Source organism: Aquarana catesbeiana, linkage group LG07, assembly GCF_042186555.1.
Source record: "Aquarana catesbeiana isolate 2022-GZ linkage group LG07, ASM4218655v1, whole genome shotgun sequence".
In the NCBI taxonomy this organism is placed as follows: Eukaryota; Metazoa; Chordata; class Amphibia; order Anura; family Ranidae; genus Aquarana; species Aquarana catesbeiana.
The window spans coordinates 293,502,778-293,525,708 of NC_133330.1; the positions used below are offsets into that span (position 1 = coordinate 293,502,778).

General features: G+C 44.9%; 1 protein-coding gene across 4 annotated transcripts in view; it reads left to right on the top strand.

Moving 5' to 3' along the window:
- Positions 1 to 22,931, top strand: part of TTC39A (tetratricopeptide repeat domain 39A) — a 128,870-nt gene that overhangs the window by 87,033 nt on the left and 18,906 nt on the right. For 2 of the 4 annotated variants that reach the window (XM_073593556.1, XM_073593558.1), the window contains 5 exons: positions 6,394 to 6,485; positions 11,156 to 11,276; positions 13,567 to 13,678; positions 19,063 to 19,177; positions 20,896 to 21,012. In XM_073593556.1, coding sequence (XP_073449657.1) covers positions 6,394 to 6,485; positions 11,156 to 11,276; positions 13,567 to 13,678; positions 19,063 to 19,177; positions 20,896 to 21,012 — 557 coding nt within the window. Of the gene's footprint in view, positions 1 to 6,393; positions 6,486 to 7,624; positions 7,766 to 11,155; positions 11,277 to 13,566; positions 13,701 to 19,062; positions 19,178 to 20,895; positions 21,013 to 22,931 lie in introns of those variants that run through there. The other 2 variants (XM_073593559.1, XM_073593557.1) reach the window with 2 other exon arrangements.

Genomic DNA, 22,931 nt, shown 5'->3' on the forward strand with positions numbered 1-22,931 from the left:
CCAGGTTCCCCACCCAGCTTCCTGCCCACTTCATTCCTTCCTTATTGGCCATAACTGAGGGCCAATCAAAGAAGACTAGGAGAGGAGAGCATCATGGGACATGTAGTCCCAAAGATTGGCGACCCCATTTTCCACAGGGAGGAGGCAACAGCATGATCAAGAGAAAGATAGAGAGACTGCAGACTGGAAAAAAGCTGAGGGAGGGAGCGCTACAGGACAAAGAATGAGGAGTGTGCTGTGCAGAAGCCAGAGAGAGAGCCAAGCTGCCCAGCGCCACCAGAAAGAGCCAAGTTGCCCAGCACTACCAGAGAGAGAAAGACTGAGCCACTACCAGGGTACAGACATGCTACACTACTGACCAGAGTCACCCCCGGGGAGAACCCAGAGTGAGCGATCGTCCAGCCGGAGGGATCACTGCTGTAGTTCCTCTGGGTCTGGTAAGAGGGGCTGTTGGCCATTATCCATTACCTATCCTAGGGACTGTACTACGTCTGCAGTCTCTGACCGTGATAATGTGATAATGATATTGTTGAAAAGGGGTGGTGCATGAGTGACCCTAAAATGATGCCCCCACTGAAAAAAGTTCTGCGGATGACCATGCCCTAAAGTATATGTACACTCTAATGAAAGGCATAATACCACAGGGTTGAACTATAGAAATCCCCCAAATTTCACATCCACGCCAAAAAGCATGGATTGATGAATCTGCACTGCTGGCTGCTGTATTCCTACATTCACAACACCAGCGGCTGTCTGAATACCTGAACAGTGACTATATCTGATTGGATGCAGTCATGGTTCAGTTGACAATTTTCCCTTGGCACCTGATTTTTTCAATTATTATTATTATTATTATACAGGATTTATATAGCACCTACAGTTTGCGCAGTTCTTTACAAAATGAAGGCAGACATTACAGTTACAATACAATTTGGTACAAGAGGAATCAGAGGGCCCTGCTCGCTAGAGCTTACTATCGAAGAGGGAGGGTCAGTTGATACAAAAGGTAGTAACTGTGGGGGATGAGCTGATGGAGAATGTAAAAAAATAGTGTATTAGTTAGAAGCAAGATAGGCTTCTTTAAAGAGAAGGGTTTTCAGGGATCGTCTAAAGATTGATAGATTAGGAGACAGTTAGACAGATAGGGAGTTCCAAAGGATGGGAGAAGCTCGGGAGAAATCCTGCAGGCAAACTTAGGAGGAGGTGACAAAGGAGCTAGAGAGCAGGAGGTCTTGGGAGGACCGAAGAGAGCGGCTTGGGTGATATTTTGAGATGAGACAAGTGATGTAGCTGTGGATGGCTTTGTAAGTTAAGAGAGAGGAGGGGGGAAGAGAGAGGGGGGGGGGAAAGAGGGGGGAGAGAGAGAGGGGGAGAGGGGTGGTGAGAGAGCGAAAGAGAGATGGGGGTGAGAGAGAGGAGGGTGACAGAGAGAGAGGGGGTGAGAAAGAGAGACTTACCTTCAGTCTTGCACAGTTGTACAGGCTCCTTTGCTAGACTGAAGTTGCCTCGGGGGGGGGGGAGGTGAGAGAGAGAGAGGGGGGGTGATAGAGAGAGAGATCCCTAGCCCTGTCCCTGTCTGCATCCCCTCCTGTGCCCCATGTCCCAGTCTGCAGTCCCTGTCTGTGGGCAGGTGTGTGTGATGCTTGGTTCGGTACCTTCCATGCCAGTAGGATGTTCATGACAGCCAGCAACAGGCAGGGTCTGCTGTCATTCTGGGTGGGGACAGTGTTCTGCTCCTTCCAGAGGATCTTTTTGATGTGAAATGGAGTGGTCCCTGGCCGGCTGCACCTTCTGCCCGTCCTCGTTTTCCAGCCAGCCTGTCCTCCAGTCCTGGGAGGTCTTCAGAGCTCTTCTCCCTCCAGGGCTATTGGTCCTTGCCGCCATCGCTTCTCACCCTCCCCACCAGGCCCGGACTGGAAAAAAAAAAGACCCAGGCATTTTAGGCTGAGCAGTCCATGATACTGGTCCCTCCCCTGCTCTCCACCCTGACAGATCCCCCGCAGTAGCCAGCGGAAGAAAGGAGACGGGAACCTAGCAGAGCTGCGGGGGGTGAGGTGGCTGGGAGAGAGCACTCGGGTGTCGAATAGCACGGGAGTGAGGCGGAGAGCACTAGGGTAGTTGGCGGATGAGAGCAGCGCGGCGGAGAGCACGGGGGGCGCTGAAAGCACTGGGGGAGTAGAGAACATGGGGGGGGGGGGGGTGTAGAGCACTGAGGGTGGGGAAGAGAGTGGGGGGAGTTGGAGAGCACTGGTGGGAGCGGAGAGCACTGGTGGGAGCGGAAAGCATGGGGAGTGGTGGAGAGCACTGGGGGGTGGAGGGCACTTGGGGGGGGGCAGAGAGCACTGGGGGACAAATAGAATGGGAATGGAGAGCATGGGGGCTGGAGAGCACTGTGGGGCAGGGGGCTGGAGAGCATGAGGGTTGGGGGGGGACTGGACAGTACGGTGGGGTGGAGAGCATGGGGGGCGGAAAGCACAAGGGGGGAGCCTGGGAGCACAAGAGGGGGCCAGAGAGCACAGGGGGAAGAGAGCACTGGTGGAGCTGGAGAGCACTGTGGGGGGGGAGCTGAAGAGCACAGTGGGGGGGGGGGAGCTGGAGAGCACGGTGGGGAGGGGAGCACTGGGGGGAACTGGAGAGCACGGTGGGGAGGGGAGCACTGGGGGGGGACTGGAGAGCACGGTGGAGTGAAGAGCATGGGACGGGGGAGAGCACTAGGGAAGCACATGGGGGGGGCGGAGAGCATGGGGGGACCCAGGGAGCACATGGTGGAGTGGAGAGCACGGGGAGAGGTGGAGAGCACTGGGGGGGGAGGGGCGGAGAGCACAGGGGGGGCGGCAAAAGAAAATGGATAGGAGGAGCAGCAGGGGAGCTTCATATAGAGGAATTAATCTTTCCATATTCCTCCTGCAGCCGCTGAATGCTTGCAGGAGGAAGAGGAGGAGAATCAGGCATTCAGCGGCTGCAGGAGGAATATGGAAAGATCAGTTCCTCTATATGCAGCTGCCCCACCACTCCTCCTATCCAGGAGCACAGGAGGGTTGCACGGGAACTCACTTTATCTCAGGTCAGCCAGGCAGCATCAAAAGATCGGATCCATTGAAGCTCCTTCCCCTTCACAGTCATAGCACAGCTGGGTAGTTTCCGGCCCAGACTGCTGAACCGAATAGGCAGCCGGGTAAGCGGCGCGGGCTGAAGGAGCAGCCCAGCTACCTTAGCTGCTTTAGGGCCCTCACATGGACATTCGGCCCTGTGTACCCTATGGCTGCCTGCACGTCTGGCTGAGATCACACCTGGAGCTGGGTGCTGTCATCTTGCCGCTGCTGGCACCTAGAGGCCTTTGCTGTTCCACTCCCTGCACCTGCTGCCTCTGGACCGGGATGCTCAATGATTGGCCCAGTACCCTCGGGGAGTGCCCAATCAGTCTGCCCCTGGGCCACAGAGTCCAAGCGGGGGGAGGTGGAGCCGCCGGCGCTGACATTAGTATTGATAACAGACAAATTAGGTGGCTGTGAGGCCCCTGTGAGTGCGAGGCCTTAGGCGACCACCTAATTTGCATAATTAAAGAGCCGCATAATTAAGAGCCATTGGGTGAATGGAATCCAGTCGAGGGATTGGCAGAGAGGGGTGGAGGAGACTGAACAGCTGGTAAGGTGGATCAGTCTTGCAGCAGCATTCATGACGGACTGAAGGGGGGATAGCCTATGTAAAGGTAATCCAATGAGGAGGGAGTTGCAGTAGTCGATGCGAAAGATGACCAGGGAGTGAATTAGAAGTTTTGTGGTGTCATCCGGTTAAAAAGGGGAGTATTCTGGAGATGTTGTGGAGGTTAAGGTGGCATGTTTTTGACATGGATTGGATGTGGGCCTGAAAGGACAGTCCAGGGCTACCCCTAGCAGCCTGGCATGCTGGGTTGAGCTGATGGTTGTGCTATTGATCTTGACAGAGAAGTCAGGGGAAGGGGCACGTGGGGGAGGAAATATTATGAGCTTGGTTTTATATAGATTAAGTTTGAAGAAGTGGTGTGACATCCAGTCAGATATGTATATTAGTAAATCAGTGATGCATGAGGAAACTGATGGGGTGAGCTTAGGGATAGAGAGAACGATTTGGGTGTCATCAGCATAGAAATGGTAGTGGACCCTTGGAGGATGTGTAGATCGAGAATGGGAGAGGTCCAAGGACAGAACCTTGGGGGACACCAATGGTAAAAGGAGTAGGAGAAGAGGACGTAGAGTTGAAAGTGACACTGAAGGTGCGGTGAGATAGGTAAGATTTGAACCAAAGGCGCACACAGCCACGAAGACTAAGTAAATCACGTTTTTGGAGAAGGAGGGGGTTGTCAACTGTATCAAAGGCAGCGGAGAGGTCCAAGAGTAAGCCTGGGTTCACACATATGCGAACACAGACATCACATTTGATTTGCACTGCATTGCTGTGCTGATCACATGCGATGTCTGTGCATTGCGAATTCAGCCATACAGTTGTATGGCTGAACTCGCATTGGATTTGCACGAAAAAGGTGCAGGAACCTTTCTTGTCCCCGCACTCCGATTCCTGTCCGAATTTACAGTACGCACTGCGATCTGCGAAGCGATCTGGGGGTGTCATTAACTTTATTGACACCCACAGCGATTCGCAGAGGGTAGTGTGAACTGCCTGCGGGGAAAATGGGATGCAGGAACGGCACTGGAATCGCGCTGGTTCCCACATCGCAATAGTGTGAAGCCAGGCTTAGAGTACAAAATAGTGACCGTTGGTTTTCATTCAAAGTTTGTTAAGCCAGGTGGTGCTGACATGCTAATTTCAGCAGATTCAGCAGGAAGCAACCAAAATCCAAGCCGTGTATGGCTAGCCGACAGGACACGGCTCATTTCAATAAAAATAAGTTGATTTCTGGCAGGATCAACAGATATTTTGTGTCTTTTTTGCAATTTTTAGTAGTTATACAAAACACTTTAATGGTATATTTAACAGGCCAAAGGGAGCAAATAGGGGAAGTTAATTGTTAGGGTTTACATACACTTTACACAGTCATAACCTTATGACTACCCACCTAATATTCAGTAGGTCCCCTTTTTGCCACTAAAAGAGCTGACCCTTTGAGGCATGAGCGCAACTAGACTTCTGAAGGAATGCTGTGGTATGTGGTACCAAGCCATCAGCAGCAGATCCTTTAAATACCTGCAAGATGGGGCCTCCATGGATGGGACTTGTTTTTCCAGCACATGTGGTATGTGTCACGTAACATCCACATGAATGACAGAACTCAAGGTCTCCCAGTAGAACATCACCCAAAGCATCACACTGCCTCTGCCGGCTTGCCTTCTTCCCATAGTGCATCCTGGTGCCTCTTTTTCCCAGGTAATCCATATGATGTAAAAGAAAGTTTCATCAGACCAGGCCACCCTCTTCCATTGCTCCGTGCTCCAGTTCCGATGCTGATTCTAAGCCCTTTGAGCTGTGGACACCAGTCAGCATGGGCACTCTGATCGTTTTGCAGCTATGCAACCCCATACGCAACAAACTTGTGATGCCCATTTTTTCTGCTTTCAAGACATCAATTACAAGGACAAAACGTTCACTTGCTGCCTAATATATCCCACCAACTTTTAGTTGCCATTGTAATGAGATAATCAATGTCAGTGGTCATAACGTTCTGGCTAATCAGTGTATGTTAAGGTGGAAATCAAAGCACATTTTGTTGAGTTTTTGATAGTGTGTGGAAGAGTTGGAACTTCTGTTGGGATTATTATTACTGTCTGTGTCCATGTCAGAATGATCCCTTCACCTGGTGGTCACCAAGATAGAAGGTGAGGAGAACATTTCACAGTTGTAATTTGTATAGCTATGGCTGTTTTAGTAATACCTGTAACACTGTGATTTACACTGTCTTTAAGGGGGATGCCTTCTCACTTCCTGTAGTGTTTCTGGTACCAGAAATTGAGTGAAATCCTCCCAAGGAGGATGCAGACAGCAATAAAATAATAATTTGCTGCCTGTGACCCCCCCCCCCCCCCCCCCGATTATTAGGGAGATTTACCCTCTCGGTTTGTCACATTTACCACTATCACCAAGAATGAAAGTGAAAGAAAATCCCAAATTTTGGGCTGTCACCAGTACAGGAATAGAGGGGAAATCTTCCAATGAGGACACTAGTCCTGGTGACTCTAGTGACATCCAAGGTTTCCCTCACTTGGAAGGATTTCCTCTCACTTCCTGTGTTGGCTACAGGAGAGGAAGTGAAGGGAAATCTCACCAATGGGACACTCATGCATTTAGTGATACTATAGTATTTACAGTCTCTGTATTTGCAATTTTTGTCCATCTTTTAAATATTTCATTTAATTTATAATTAATGAACATGTTCTATATAACATGTTACTTCTTTCACAGGCCACATATATGTATATGAAGGCAGCCTATCTCAGCATGTTTGCCTCAAATGACTCCAAACCCTTCGGGGAGGATGAAGTACAACTTTTCAGGTAAGAAGGAAAGAATGTATGATTGCTTGCTGCCTGTCTATAACATAAAATGCGGGTTAGATCATATACGATTGTTTATTAAACTTTCACCTTTACATCTTCAGCTTAAATATTGTACTAGCTACCTTGGAGCTCTACAACATGTGTTTGTATTATCAGTTTTTATTGAACTGGCCGATGTTACCTGTCATTCGGCCCGTGTGTACTAGGCTTTAGGGCGAAGGTGCATTCCTTACCACAACGGTACTCCTGGAGACATTTTTTACATTTTTACATTATTTGTTTACATGTTTAAAAAAGCAGACACTTTAGAGCATAAAATGTTGGTAATTCTAATTTTTATATTACACAACATTAACGCAGCTGTTTATGAAAGGCAACATTAAGTAAAAAATACATTAAAGTTCATTTCTTGGCACACTGGTCCTAAAATGATTGCTCTCACTCTGGCATACACATTGATATATAACATGTGTAGGACAATTGCCGTTTTCATACATAGGTGCCCCAACACATGTATTTTTTGCGGGTTCTAAAAATTTATAATTTTTTTTTCTTTTTTTCATGTGTCTCCTTTATATGCTTAAAACATTTTTGCTTTAATTTTTGTTCACTTATTTTTTATTGCTATCACATAGGGACCCAATAGCTGCCTATGTGATAGCATATAGGTGACAGGTTCTCTTCATGTAGACACCCTGGGGTCTATTAGACCCTGGATGTCTCCTCTCTAATCCACACTGTGTTCCATCAGTTGCTTCCCCCAGCAATGATCCCAGAGAATGACAGCTCCGGTCCAGGAAGTGATGTCATACATGTGGCTTCCTGGTATATGTACAAGAGGCTGAGCGGATGGAGGTCCGCTGAGCTCTCACCACCCTTCCCAGCGACACCTGCCATGACAGCACTGCAGGTAGGACAGCGGCAGGGCCGGCCCTAACATGGGACCCGATGGAGCGGTGGCTCCAGGCGGCACTTTCAGGGGGGCGGCAAATTGCCAGCCCCTTCCGCCCCCTGCGCTGTGGATCCCACTGTGAGGAGCCCATTGTTCTGCAGAGAAAAGTCCCCCATCGGATAGTGTCCGCCCTGTACTGCGCAGGTGCAGGGCTTGCGCAGTACGGAGGACAAAGGAGACGGCGAAAGTCTCCGAACATCAGTTCTACATGGCGCCTGCGCAATGCGCTCCTGCTGTTCATGTTCGGAGACTTTTGGCGTCTCCTTTGTCCTCCGTACTGCACAAGCGCTGCGGGGACAGGAGCGTGCAGGGCTGAAGGAACCAGGTATTCTCCTTTTACCCAGCAGTTGTATGGCATGGAATAAAGGAAAAGTGAGCATGTATTGATAGGAAGAGAAGCATTTACGATATTCTGTTTATTTGCTCTGCATTTTATTTCAATCAATCCCACATTTTCCATTATATAATCTATAACACCACTAGTGATAAAAGTGTCTGCTTTGTATTGCTGGGGAGAAAGTATCTTCCATTGCTCAAGAGATGCATTACTTGCTAACACCTGGAGTATAACAATATAGCTGAATAATGGACTGAATAATGGACTGGGAGACTGTGGAAAAGTATGCCAATTATTTTCATGGACGTGATTTTTTTTTTGGGGGGGGGGGGGGCAGCATTTCATTCTTGGTACCAGGCAGCACAATGTCTTGGGCCGGCGCTGGACAGCAGAGCTCGGTAAACATGGCAGGGGGGTCCCCTTTATCCTGGCGCCCTAAGGCGGCTGCATAAGCTACCTTATGGTAGCACTGGCCCTGCATTTGTCACCAACACAGTGGTAGAGAGAATATCTTCTAAAGGAGACACTTGTAGAAACCAGTTTAAGGCCCATACATACTGGGTGCTTAGCCCCAGTGCACAAGGCTTCCACATTTAGCTGTGGGAGGAGGGTGCAGCTGCACATATAGCCCCGCTGGCTGCTGCCATCAGCCTGTCAAACTCTATACCTTATAGCTGCTCCAGCCGGTTGGGCAGTGCACCTAACGGTATGTACATTTATGGTGGTATGCGCCTAGCAATGAATGCTTGTAAAGTAGGCAGTCTGCATTTTGGGCATCTGTCCCTGGGAGCGTACTGCCCTAAATGTTAGTACCACTGAGAGCACCTCCCAGCCCCGACCAGCTATAGCAGCTGTCAGACTTTCATAGCGTTTAACAGGCTGTCGAACAGCACACTCAGTGGTACTTCCAGGGCTAAACGCCCATTGTGTATGAGATCTTATAGTTGAGCTTTCCAAACATAAAAAGCCAACAGTGGTTCTTACCCTTCCATATCTAAAATTGAAAGAAAAGATTTGCCTTTTATAAATAAAGTTTAAAAAAAAATAAAATATGCAGCGCAATAAAACAATAAAATCAAATTTTTCAAGTCCAAATGACAGAACGGATGAACCACAAATCTCAGAAGAGATGAACAGGAAGTTTCCACGTGTTTGGAAAAAATCCAGGAGCACAAATCTGAAGTGACAAACCCCTAGAGGCCTTACATTTTGGGATATAGAGAGGGTCACTAGACATGGAGGGGGACTACATTCGTCATCTCAGCCAAAGAGAGTCTTTTTGGATTTTTGAAGCTAAAGTTTTAACGCCTGAAGGATTAAATTTAGATTTTGATTTAAATTGCTTTATTTCTGATAGATGATTCTTTTTATGTAATTTATATTTTGTATATATGCATGTGGGTAATATATATATTTATTTATTTTTCTCTGTAAAGGGTAGCAGCGGGTGCATGATCAAACTGTTCATAGGAATTTATATGTGGGTAAATATTTTGATAAAACTTTAGGGTTCAGTATTGTACCCAATTTTATATATTTTTATAGTTTTAGATTTATTGTGGTTGTTTGTGTCCTGGTTGCTTTTAGGATTTGTATGGGGCACGTTAATGGCTCACTGTTTTCTGTATTTTATATAGTGTTAGAAGGTGCTGATAAGTGCCGGTTCTTTGATTTGTTTATATGACTTTTTTTTGGGCTGTAGCAATTGGACCGCTTATCTTTGATATTTCATGCTCTCTAGCGATAGGCTTTTTTGTCTGACTGACGTTTGTAGCGCTGACAGGCTTCTAGGTATAGTTAATCTGGAGCCGCGGTATTCACCACTTTCTTCTGGCATCTGTTGTCAAGGCAACAGAGTATATTTAAATGTCGGGTGACACTGTAGCTCTGCCCCCCTGAGGAAGTTCTGATGAACATAACTCGTACGGGGGAGGAGTTACGTTTGGATGACGTCACCCGATGCCACCCTAATTCACACACAGCGTGCTGTTCTGTGTTACATGCATTGTTGCAATTGTTATCACGTGAGTAGAAATCTTCGTTTTTAATAAACTTTTGGATGTTATACGGAGAGCACTTAGATCTCTTTTTATTTATATGGTCCTGGTTTCCAACCTGGGGTATCGCAGTGGAGGATCGGATCCATCTGTTGTAACTTACCCTTTGTGAGGGATCTGCGCTTGTGACTGCCTGTTAGTTCAGGGGTTCACTCTATGAGATGAGCGAAGCAATAAGTTTGGAGGTGGAGGGTTTGTCACTTCAGATTTGTGCTCCCGGATTTTTTCTAAACACGTGGAAACTTCCTGTTCACCTCTTCTGGGATTTGTGGTTCATCCGTTCTGTCATTTGGACTTGAAATTTTTGTTTTTATTGTTTTATTGCACTGCACTCCCTTTTTTATATATACATTTACGGATTTTTGTGAAGATCTATTAGTGTTCAGCTTGCATGTTATTTCTTGTTCCTTTGCGCTGATTGCATTTCTATATTATTAATAAAATGAAAACCTCTTTGGGTAAAAACCATATGGTAATAAATATATGGTATACACTATATTACCAAAAGTATTGGGACACCTGCCTTTACACGCTCATGAACTTTAATGGCGTCCCAGTCTAATGCCGCATACACACGATGTCATGCTATATTGAATGATGAATAAATCAATGCACAGGCCAACACACATTTTGGTGCTTCAAATGTTAGACCTGTTCCTGGGTATATTTGACCCCTTGATTCCAAAAATGACACAAATATTTCCCTATCAGCTCTAGTTTTTGAGATACAGCATAAATGCCATATACCACTCTTTACTCTGGTCACCTGTCAAAAAATCAGGATTTAAATATAGCAAAATACATCAGGCTAATTTAGGTAGCACCCTTGTGAAGTAGCCATAACCTCTATGGTGCTCGATCTGCAAATATGAAACAATATGAGTGGCAATATACACACCTCCTATACGATCCTAACTATAATACAGGTAATAACTTACACTTTGGAATCCAGTGTTTCCGATGTAAAATTACAGTTGGAAGTACATAGACGTAGACTAAATCTGCTAACTTGTACACAAAAACACAAATTTTGTAAGAGAAGAACAAGTTGATCAGCAAGATCTTTTAAAAAAACGACTAAAAAAAATTATATAAATCCAACCATATCTAAGAAACCAGAGCTGATGCAGTCTAGCCAATGCAGTTTTCTGAATCAGCGCCCCAAATAACCCCAGAAAGAGGTCTTAAAAGGGAGGCACCAAGAAAAAAGATTTTTTTTGTTGGGCTGTGTTATCTACACATCACTCCGCCATGGTGTGATTCTCCATCAAACACTCGGGCATGTCTATAGCCCATCTTATAATTGTGTTTGCCTCCACAGACAGGTACCGAGTTTAAAAGTGAAAATAGCCGGAAAATCTCTTCCCACCGAGAAATTTGCCATCCGGAAATCTCGTAGGTATCAGGCGCAGATCCACACTCCTCTGCCTGTCCCTCCATTGGTATGACTCTTATGTTTACTCCTTGGTTACATTTCAGTTAAAGGGTCAGTCAGTGAGCTAGGATGAACGCTGAAAAAAATGAATGCAACACTGTATACAATATTAAATGTATTTTTTTTTTTTTAAAGGCATTGAAATTCGACAGCTCAGCAGCGATCGGCCATATTCCTATCCATCCATGTGCAGTCTGGTTGTACAGAAGTGGTTCTCTCCATTGACTTCTGTTCAGCCAGCCTGTTGGAAAATTTTCGCCCGAGCAGTGCCACCAGCTATAGCTGCTGATGAATGCATTCTGACGGTGGGGACATCTCCCCGCTATCAAAATACAATAGCTCCATGGGAGGGATTCCTCCATCCAACTCAAATGTGTGGACGGGGCAATCAAATAATTTTCTTTCATTCACCCTGCTGGTTGAACAAAAGAAAATTAATCATGTATGGCCTGTCTAAGTGCCCGAAATTGACTTGGTGTCAGCCTCTTGCAGTCCCTGTACAGTAGAGCTTAGAATGAGAGACGAAAGGGTGGGACTGTTAGCCAATCAGGTGTGCTGCAAAAATACTACCAATAAACATGCTAAGAGGAAACAGCAGGGAGGTGACCTTAAAGTGGTTGTAAAGCTTTGTAATTTTTTTTTTTATAAAAATAACCAACATGTCTTTACTTACCTGCTCAGTGTAATGGTTTTGCACAGAGCAGCCCAGATCCTCTTCATCTGGGGTCCACCTGCAGATGCTACAGGCCCCTCCTCTTCATCGGGTGCCCCCAGGGAAAGCTGCTTTCCCTGGGGGCTACCGGTGAGTGCTCGCTCTCGAGTCACGCTGCTGCATCCATTGACACTGACATTGTGTCCTTGTCACCAGATTTGATTGACAGCAGCGGGAGTCAATCTGTCCAATGAGGAGAGAGACAGCATCGGGGGCCACTGCGATCATGCACGTTGTTAAATCGGATGGGCTCAAGTAAGGAAAAGGGGGGGGTCTGGGGGGAAGCTGCAGCAGAGAAGGTTTTTCACCTTAATGCATATAATGCATTAAGGTGAAAAACCTTAAAGTGATTGTAAAGTCTTGCTTTTTTTTTTCTATAAAAATAACAAACATGTTATGCCGCGTACACACGACCGGACTTTACGGCATACTTGGTTCTGCGGACTGGAATCCGTCGGACAATTCGATCGTGTGTGGGCTCCAGCGGACTTTTTTCACCCAAAAGTTCGACGGACCTAGAAATGAAACATGTTTCAAATCATTTCGACGGACTCGAGTCCGGTCGAAAAGTCCGCTCGTCTGTATGCTAGTCCGACGAACAAAAACCGACGCTAGGGCAGCTATTGCCTACTGGCTATGAACTTCCTTGTTTTAGTCCAGTCGTACGTCATCACGTACGAATTGTCAGACTTTGGTTGATCGTGTGTAGGCAAGTCTGTTCATTCAGAAAGTCCGTCGTAAAGTCTGTCGAAAAGTCCGCAGGACAAAGTCTGCCGTAAAGTCCGCTCGTGTGTATGCTGCATTATACTTACCTACTCTGTGCAGTGGATTTGCACAGAGCAGCCCAGATCCTCCTCTTCTCGGGTCCCTTTTCGGTTCTCCTGGCCTCTCCCTCCTGTTGAGTGCCCCCACAGCAAGCAGCTTGCTATGGGGGCACCCGAACCGAGCTTCAGCTCCATGTGTCCAGTCAGACATGGAGCTGCGGTTCGGCCCTGCCCCCTCTCTCTCCTGATTGGCGAACAGATTTTGATTGACAGCAGTGGGAGTTAATGGCACCGCTGCTGTGTCTCAGCCAATCAGGAGGGAGAGTCCCGGATGGCCGAGACACTTGTGGACATCGCTGGATAGAGATGGGGCTCAGGTAAGTATGAGGGGGGCTGCTGCACACAGAAGGTTTTTTTATCTTAATGCACTGACACCTACAAATCAGAGTTATTTTATTTACCTCTGCCCATTATGAAGTCTCTTTCCTATTGTTGCTTCCTCCTAAACAGGAGTGTGAAATCCAGAGGGTATAAGACCCATTTATAACAGCTGTGCAGCTGGTGGTGACAAAGGTGCCAAAATGTCATCACAGGAGTCGCTGAGAGTTATATTTCAGGAACTAGCACCTTCATGTATTATTATGACAAAGTTGGGGTTTAGGTAATGCAAAAAAACCAAACTAATTTAATATAAAATATTTCTCTTTACACGTTTCCTTGATGGTATGACACCTGTATGCTTAGTGATGATTATCCTAGACGTTGTATGCTTTACAGAGGTCAGGGATATATTTGTTCATCTGAAGTGCTTCCCTTCACAGGAAATGATGTATATCTGGAATGGCTATGCTGTCATTGGGAAGCAGAGGGATCTCACCGAGAACATGCTGGAGACTTTGAATCAGTCAGAGGAAGCTCTGGAAGGAGCTGCAGGTAGCAAGTCATGTAATTTAAGGCAAGCACTCATTTTTCGGGTGTTTTTGCATGTGGGGCCCAGTGGCTGATACATTCAGATGTCTGCTGGATTAATCTGACATGTTGTCATTCCTATTACTTTACCTATTTGGGCTAATTTAAAGGGTACTGGTGTCTTGGTTTTAAGGTAGTCATAGACGTAAGACAACTATTGAACTATCTCCTAAATGATCTCATGCCTATAGGTACCTGCAGATCTTGGGCAGTTAGAAAACATTCTTTGGTTTCCCGTGACATTAGCATTTTATTGAAAGTGTCTCCATGCTCCTCCTGCCTCTCATTTATGTAGCATAAACATGAATGCTTGGGTGACCCAGGCTCTTATGTTCATGCCTGAAGATGGGCCAAAGGTACTCTTAACAAAGTCGGCTTGAATCTGTGCGTTTACCCTTCTTCTGATGTCTATATTCATTTTCTTAATTGGAGCATCCCTAAACATGGCTAATACCAAAACTTGTCTAGGAATGATTGATATTTGTAGACAAAATGCCCTGTGATGACACATCCATCACAACAATAATGTGATGCCTAAATGTAATGTATACTGCAGTATGTATTGGAGTTAATAAATGGTATACCTTGGTGTCAATATAACACCATCCTCTAATACTTGGGAAAACTGTCAACAAAAGATCACACATTGCAGTCATTTCAGTAAATGGGTAATCCCAAATCCCAGAAGTCTATACAATCAAAGGTACCAACATAAATGTACAATAATAGTGTTAGGATGTATTTAGTTGCAGCATTTTATGCTTGTTGTTTGTATATGCCATCTAAAGTCTCTAAATGTATATAGCCAGCAAGGTTATAATGGCAATCTTTTGGCACTTATTAAATCAGTGCCCCCAAAAAGGTCTAGACCATGAGTGCTTGCATGCCATCTAGAAGTTGCCTTCTGTACTATGACAGTTAGAGCTCAAACTTGCACACATTTCAGTCCACATTGTGAACTCTGTGTTTTGGGCCAGTAACTAGGAGTGCCTGCATACAGTGTATCCAATGTTTGCTCAGAGATGGCTGCCAAGACCTATGATTGTAAGCTTCCAACAATGCATTATGAGTAAATCATGGCTCCTCAGATGACCGACCCCAGCCAGCAATCACCAGCTTCAGTGATCTAGCCCTGAGTCTGTAAGCAGCAGAATTAACCATTGTTGGGCCTTCATGGTTACAAGTAGTCACAAAAGGGTGACCATACATGGCCCTATAATAGCAATCATTTTTGAACATCAATGTTTAAGCTGACCTCTTAGGGGGTGATAATGAGCATCTATAGTGGTTATCTGCACTTGTTATTACATAGGGAGATTTTTTAATTCATTGGAAAACTTTCCTGTGATGGAGCTTGACCCTGGGCTCTGTGTAGGAGAAGGGGTACAGTACAGCATGTGTGCAACTGTCACTGTTGGACAAGAATTTATTAGGCTCTGATGCTCCAAAGACTTACTCAAAGATGAGCAGATTTTCCCCCATTTGTTACTATGGATAAATGTTTCCATTTGTGATCGCATGCGGGTCACACACCTGGTCATTTTCAGACGATTTTCTACTACAAAAATGACTAAATATATAGGGAGGCCATCACACCACTTTAAATCATTTTATGTTGTTGATAGAGACTGTAGTTGGCATGTTGTATTCATATGCTGACATAAGTCATCGGGGGTGATTTACTAAAACTGGAGCACTCAGAATCTTGTGCAGCTCGGCATGGTACTCCCCTATAAAGTTGTTATCATGTCATAATTTATTGTGAAAAAGAAAACAAGAAAATAGGAAGAAGCAAATGTCCATGTAGTGACAAAGTCCATCCAAAAAATGTGTGCACCATCCATCACCAGAAAATGCGTAGTCTTGAATTTAAGCCTCTACCTTATAAAATGCTTGCTTACCAAAACTTATTGACCTCTTGTTATGGAAGGTCAATCCTGCTTGGGGCTCATAACCCAGCCAGGACCTTTGTATCCATCCAGGAAGCGAATGGCCGTAGTACAGAGATCCACCATTCTAAAGGTACTCAATTGTATTGATTCTCCAATAAAACATAAAACTGTGATTGGTTACATGCTGTCTTTAACGGTCCTGGCACAAGCTGGTACATTTAAAATCATCTTGTACATTGCATGCAAATGGGGAGGTATCAGACAGGCAACAACTCATCCCAGTCTCACCACCTCCACGCTTGTTTCAATTGTCAGTGTAGTCACCTTCCACACTCTCCCATGATCAACACATGAACCAAGCTCTGCATAGCCACGTCCCAAAGCTTTTAGTCAATTCCCACTTCATCAATGGGGATACTGCATGGTAGCCAATTAGCTTCCAACTTCAGCTTGTTTAATTAAGCTTTAACAATAAAACCTGGAAGCTGATTGGTTTCTTTGCAGAGCTGCACCCGATTTTGCACGCACCAGTTTTAGTAAATCCTCCCCATTGTGTCTTTAAAGGGTAATTTCAGCTTTACAGAAAATGTGTAAGGTGAACTTACACTGGACCCCCTCCCCATCCCCCCAGTCCCACTGTACCGGAGCCCCGTGATCACCTGCTGTCAGACTCCGGGACATTGCTTTACCAGTCTGAGGATTTGAAATCCTACTGGTTTTCTCTCCTCTCCTCCAACACTGACAGGACGGGCTAGGCGGATTCTGTTTGGTCAGCGCCGTCCACATGACGGCGCTGTCCAATTAGAGTGCCTCCTATACGTACACGCTGAGAGGTATGGATAGGAAATTAAGCCGCGGGGATTTCAAATCCCCAGACTGGTGAAGAGGCGACCTGATGTCTGACAGCGGGGGATCGTGGGACTCCGGTACAGCGGGATAGTAGGTCCAGGGTGAGTTCACCTCACAGATTTTCTGTAAAGGTAAACTTACACTTTAAGTTGAACATGTGGCCAGGCTATGGACATTCAAGTATTTACTTATTATTCTTTAAAATGAGGTTTAAAGCAACCCCTTACTAACATCTTTAGTTGCCGGCTCTGTGGAACAATTTATCCTCAAAATTCATAGGAGAAGCACTGAAGTCATTCATGTCATTTTGTTGGTAGCTTAGCTCCCCTTGATTCCCATCCCAGTGCGCCTGCTCTGTGTTTACATTGGAGATCAGAAGGCTGCAAGGCTGGTGGGTCACTGCAGAAAGCAGGGTGAGCTGAGCTGCCAAGTCAGTGCTGAAGCAAAGTTACCATATTTTCAAAATGGAACCTGGGCACACCCTACTGACCATGTCCACTGTGAACCACAGCAAAAAAAAGCATGGTCCCACATTTGTAGCCACACTCACAATATCATGCCAGATTTCTAACATTAAACAGTTGGTCACAGACTTTTTGGAACAAGAGGCAGACATTCAAGGTTTAAAGAGAAGATGTTTTAGGAACCATGAGTAGGGAAATTATGCAGTGTAGTGTGCCACAGGTAATTGTGGGTGTGGTCAAATTACAGTAACGGAGGAGCTTGGTATAGTAAATACAACCTGAGCATGCTCTGTTATCGGTCAGGAATGCGTAATGCATAGATTGCAGTGGATACGAGTATGTACATAGTGAAAGGGTCATGGGTAAGCAACGCACAGAGTTCAGGGGTCAGGAATGAGTTACTGCATGGCGCGCAGGGGCCAGGAGTAAATAACCCACAGATTAAAGGTGTCAAGGGTACATAATGCACAGAGGGCAAGGGATCAGAAATGAATAATGCATGGAGCAAAATTGTAATTACAATAGGTGGAACATCTAAGGCTACATTCACACCATACGTGAATGCATACACCTTTTAGAAATGATTAGCATGTACTGTGAGCTGAAAAGCACAAGACTCCAAGAATCCAGCATGCAAGTATTTTTGCAATCCAATGTGCTTTAAGTGCATACAAGGCTAGTTAACATTTATCCTATAAAGCCCCAGTGCCCAACCTGCAGCCCTTTGGTGTTTGAAGTGCGACCCTCGGGTCCCAGGACTAAGTAGTGGGAGCATTGATTTGCAAAGGGGTCTTTAATAACAGTAATCTCTAGCAGTTTTCTGTAACATCTTCCTAGTCATTGATTGGCCCTACAACATAATTCAGTCTCCAACCAGTCCTGTAGATCAGTAAACGGTCTCTGACCATTTCCTCTAGTAGGTTTTCGGTCTATTAGAGTCTTTGGTTGCATTACATATAATAAATGTCTTTAAAGACATCTAGTCTGCATTTGAGGCGCCCTTTATCTTGTAAGTTGACAACTAAGGCCTTAATGAACTGCCTTTTCCATTCTGGAAATGCAGAATTACATGGGCTTGTATGACTGAGTCAAAACATCCTTGGATACATTTCTCCTTCACAATTCTGTAATGGACAAGGAAACTAGCAGATCAAAGTTAACCAAACTGATCTTTTCAATGTATTCCCAATTAAGTACTTAACACTGCTCGTCCCTTACGGTGCAATCTGCCCTGCACTGCACAGATGCTTCAGTGACCCTAACATGGGGTGGTGGGACTCTGTAGCCAATAGCGCAGGTTTGGCAGGACAGCTTTCTTTCTCTATCTTTTGAACTCTAAACGCTGGCTCTCCATACAAGTTGACAACTACACAGTGCAATGTTTACACTGGAGGCTGGGGACAATGCTTGGGATGCTTGTTTCCCAGAGACAGACCCCCTCAAAATGGAACAGTCTGCAGGAATAGGGGAAAAATGGTAACTGTATACTGGAGAGGGTAGCAGTGTGAGCTGAACTTCTAAGTCACTATAGAAGGGTGAGCTGAGCTGCTGGTACAGTGGCATGAACAGCGTTAGTGCTTCTGCTATAAATTTTGAGGATGAATTGATCCACAGTGCCTGCAGCTACAAACGTCATTGTTGGCTTGTTTAAAGCTCATTTACTGTTTGTTAAAAAAAGAAAAAGTGTACACACACTACACACTAGTGACTGGGGATGCTTGTTTCGCAGAGACAGACCCCTCAAAATGGAACAGTCCTCGAGAAATGGAGACAAGTGGTAACCATATGATGGAGGGGGTAGCAGGGTGAGCTTACATTCTAAGTCACTACTGAAGAGGGAAGCAGGGTGAGCTCAGCTGCTGGGAGAATTACTTTGTTACTAACAATGGTAGTGCTTCTGCTATGAATTTTGAGGATGAAATGGTCCACAGTGCCTGCATCTACAAAGATCATTGCTGGCTCATTTAAAGCTTATTTACGGTTTGTTAAAAAAAAAAGTAGTTACACGTCTTTAGCCTAGTCACAAGTTCACTTTAAGTTGCCTCAGGTAATGCAGAATAACTAAAATAGCTCAGCTGGAGTCTGTAGATGTTAACCATCTATTGAAAATAATTAAACTGACTTATTTTGTACTTCATGTCAGCATCTGAATTCCTGGTCGATGATCAGTGCCTGGTGAAGCTGCTGAAAGGTCTTTGCCTGAAGTATCTGGACAGGATAGATGAGGCAGAAGAGTGCTTTAAATACATTTCTGTAAAGTGAGTATGCGCTGGAGGGTTTGTGATGTATGTACTGCACATTTACATGTACAAACATGTTTTATGTATGTTTGTGTGTTTATAGGCTGCAGCCACTGATCAGTGTATTCTGTCAGTGGAAAGTCCCCGCTCAGCAGGGAGTATTCCTGTGTACACCTCAATTGTGTGGATTGAGAAATGGATTTGTTTTTTTCGCTCAGGAAGAAGATATACTTTTACTTTTTTTTTTACTTTTTACCCTCAGCGTGTTTTTACATAACTAATCACCACTACTAAAAAAAAAAAAATAAAGAGAATTAAAAAAAAGTTCAGATCACACAGTGGTGTAGTGGATAGCACTCTCATCTAGCAGTAAGAAGGGTTGCTGGTTCGAATCCCAACCACGACACTACCTGCCTGGAGTTTGCATGTTCTCCCTGTGCCTTCGTGGGTTTCCTCCCACACTCTAAAGACATGCTGGTAGGTTAATTGGATCCTGTCTAACTTGTCCCTAGTATGTATGAATGTGAGTTTAGGGACCTTAGATTGTAAGCTCCTTGAGGGTAGGGACTGATGTGAAAGTACAATGTATATGTAAAGCGCTGCGTAAATTGATGGTGCTATATAAGTACCTGAAATAAATAAAAAATAAATAAAGTGTTTACACCTGTAAAACATGTTAACTGATTAAAGAAGACTTAGGCCCCTTTCACACTTATACGACTTCAAAGTCGCGTGATTTTAACGCGATTTAGTGGCCGCTATTTTGCCACGATTTTACCGCGATTTTGCCACGATTTGGGAGCAGTACTACTTTGTACGACTTTGCCACAACTTTGGCATTAACCATTCTCAGCTTGTGCTTACAAAGTAGTGCTGAAATCGTGTCTATATTATTCAGGTACGATTTGCATGCTACTTGAGGGTTTAACATTGAGGTCTATGGAGTACAAATTGTATGGAAGTTGGACCAAAGTAGTGCAGGGACTACTTTGAAGTCGGCACGACTTAAAGTCATGCCAATATGAATGGAAGTCATTGAAAATCATGGAGAATGACTTGTCATACGATTTTGCAGTAGAAAATCGTGGGACAAGTCGTATAAGTGTGAAAGGGGCCTTAAGCTGTCTATACATTGTTTACATTTCATAAGAAACTGGCCACAATTTGCTATGTGGATGGCCCTGTCAGCCCCTTTTGCCTGTCATCCTTTGATTGAAATGGTAAAGGTACCGGTCAGAAAAGCTTCCAATGAGATGCAGCCGCTGTTTGGGTTTTTTGACAGGTGGTAAGGCTAGATGGAGGAATCTGTTCGATTATTTTTCAGTCAATCCACAGGCTGTTTATGTGTATGGCCTGCTTTACTCCCTAGTGTGCCCGCCTCTTGATTGTTCCTTCTGCTGTTGCATTTCCCCATTTGATGGCACTGATGATGTAACTCCTGTACATGTGTGCTGAGGTTCCATCTTCCTGTCACACAGCTTCATTGGTGGCCTGGAGTAGGCTAAAAATGTACACTACACTGTGCATGCGCTGCAGCCTGTGTATATAGAAAAACATTTGCTAGCAGGCAGGTAAGAGAACATTTGATAAAAAGAAACTCTCGATGTCTCGTCTTCCACTTGCTAGCAAGTTTAGTATAACTTTACCAAAGCTCCAGGAAATGTTTTATCCTTTTTTTTTTTACAAGGCTATATAACTGAACTACCATCCTGTGAAACCTTTTTATTCTTTGGCAGTGAAAAGAGGATTAAATATGATGAGTACCTGGTACCCAATGCTTTGCTGGAGCTGGCTCTGCTCTATCTGCAGCTGGACAGAAGGGAGGATGCTGTCAAACTGCTGGAAAGTGCCAAGTAAGTGAGGCTGTGACAGTGCAGTGATATATGAAACGTGACAAGCTGGCAATAGAACATAACAAAACCATCATTTTAGAATCTACCGTCCATTGTAAGAATGTTTTAGCCTTTTGTTTTTTGTCATTCCTGAGGTCATTCCTTGTCCTCATCATGTCATACCTGGGAAGTACAGATTTAGTAATTGAAATGGTTCTTGTAAACCTGGATTCATAAACTCCATATATTGTGAGCACCAGGAGTAATTATTTTAACTTTTAACGGTATTTTATTACAGTTTTTGGATTATATTTTGCACCTCCTTCCTTTTTTCCCTTTTGGGTATACTCTTTAAGTGACCCAAGGTTTGACCCAAATGAATATGAATACTCAGCAAATTGTCTCCTGGTCTAAGTGCTTAATGCCTCTATAGAAGGGAAGTGGTAAGGAGATGTATTGCTTCTGTACTCCCAGCCACTTCACTCTCTGGCCACACTAAAGCCTTGTACACACGATCAGATTTTCCGCAGACAAATCGTCTGACTTTTGTCCAAAGGGCATTGGCCAGGAACTTGTCTTGCATACAAACGGCACACAATTGTTGGCCAACAAACACGAATGTAGTGAAGTACTACATGGTTTTTCATCTCTTTAGCTCTACCCTTTAGGCACCTTCTGCTAATGTTGTGTTTGGTGAGCATTGATTCTGAGCATGCGTGTTTGTACTTTGGACTTTTGTCTGACGGACTTGTGTACACACGCTCGGAAAATCCGACAACACACCGTTGTCCGCGGGAAATTTATAAACCTGCCATCCAACATTTGTCCACGTAAGTTGGCCAAAAATTGTCTGATGGAGTGTACAAACGGTCGGATTTTCCACCAACAGCCTGTCATCGCACAATTCCCGTCGGAAAATCCGATCGTGTGTACGAGGCTTCAGGGAGTGAGGGAGCAATGGGGATTCCCTGCTGATATGATTAAAAGGTGACCAGATAGGGAACCACCACCATGGTGCTTTATTGCCTCCATAGCGTCTCAGGGTTGTTGAAATATTGTTAATTCACAAGAGGGAGATAAGTCTTCATTATGGTACATAGCAACAAAGTAGTAAAGTATCATTCAATACATCCAACAAAAACATTTTCTGAGGCTATCTCAATAATCGTGTGCAGCCTCCTACAAAGTTCAAAGGTTACACTATATACACTGGCCTAAGAAAGCTGCAACCGAATACATAGATATGTATACAAAATTATGAAAGAACTGAACAAATATCACCAACAAAAAGCCAAGTGGGGAGCATCTACAGGTGTACCCTCAAATGTGAATCTTCTCAGTGTTCCTGATCTTTCCAATGCATGCATAATCAGTGAGAAAAGGGGGGTGATTTACTAAAACTGGAGTGTGCAGTCTGGTGCAGCTCTGCATAGAAACCAATCAGCTTCCAGGTTTTTTGGCAAAGCTTTATAGAACAAGCTGAAGTTAGAAGCTGATTGGCTACAATGCACATCTGCACCAGACTTTGCACTCTAGTTTTAGTGAATGGATCCCAGGGTGTTCCAGCTGGAAAAGCTGCAAAAATGGTACAGCGATGCAGCGGCATCGAAACAATACTAAACATCTGCCCACAGACTAAAGCCCCGTACACACGATTGGATTGTTGGCTAACAGAGTGTCAGACTTTTGTCCGAAGGGCGCGTGCCTGGATTTTGTCTTGCATACTAACGGCACACAATTGTCAGCCAACAAACACGAACGTAGTGACGTACTAAGTGGAATTTAAGCTCTTCAGCGCCACCCTTTGGGCACCTTCTGCTAATGTTGTGTTTGGTGAGCATTGATTCTGAACATGGGTGTTTGTACTTTGGACTTTTGTGTACACACGATACGAAAATCTGACAACAGACCATTGTCCACCGAAAATGTACTAGCCTGCC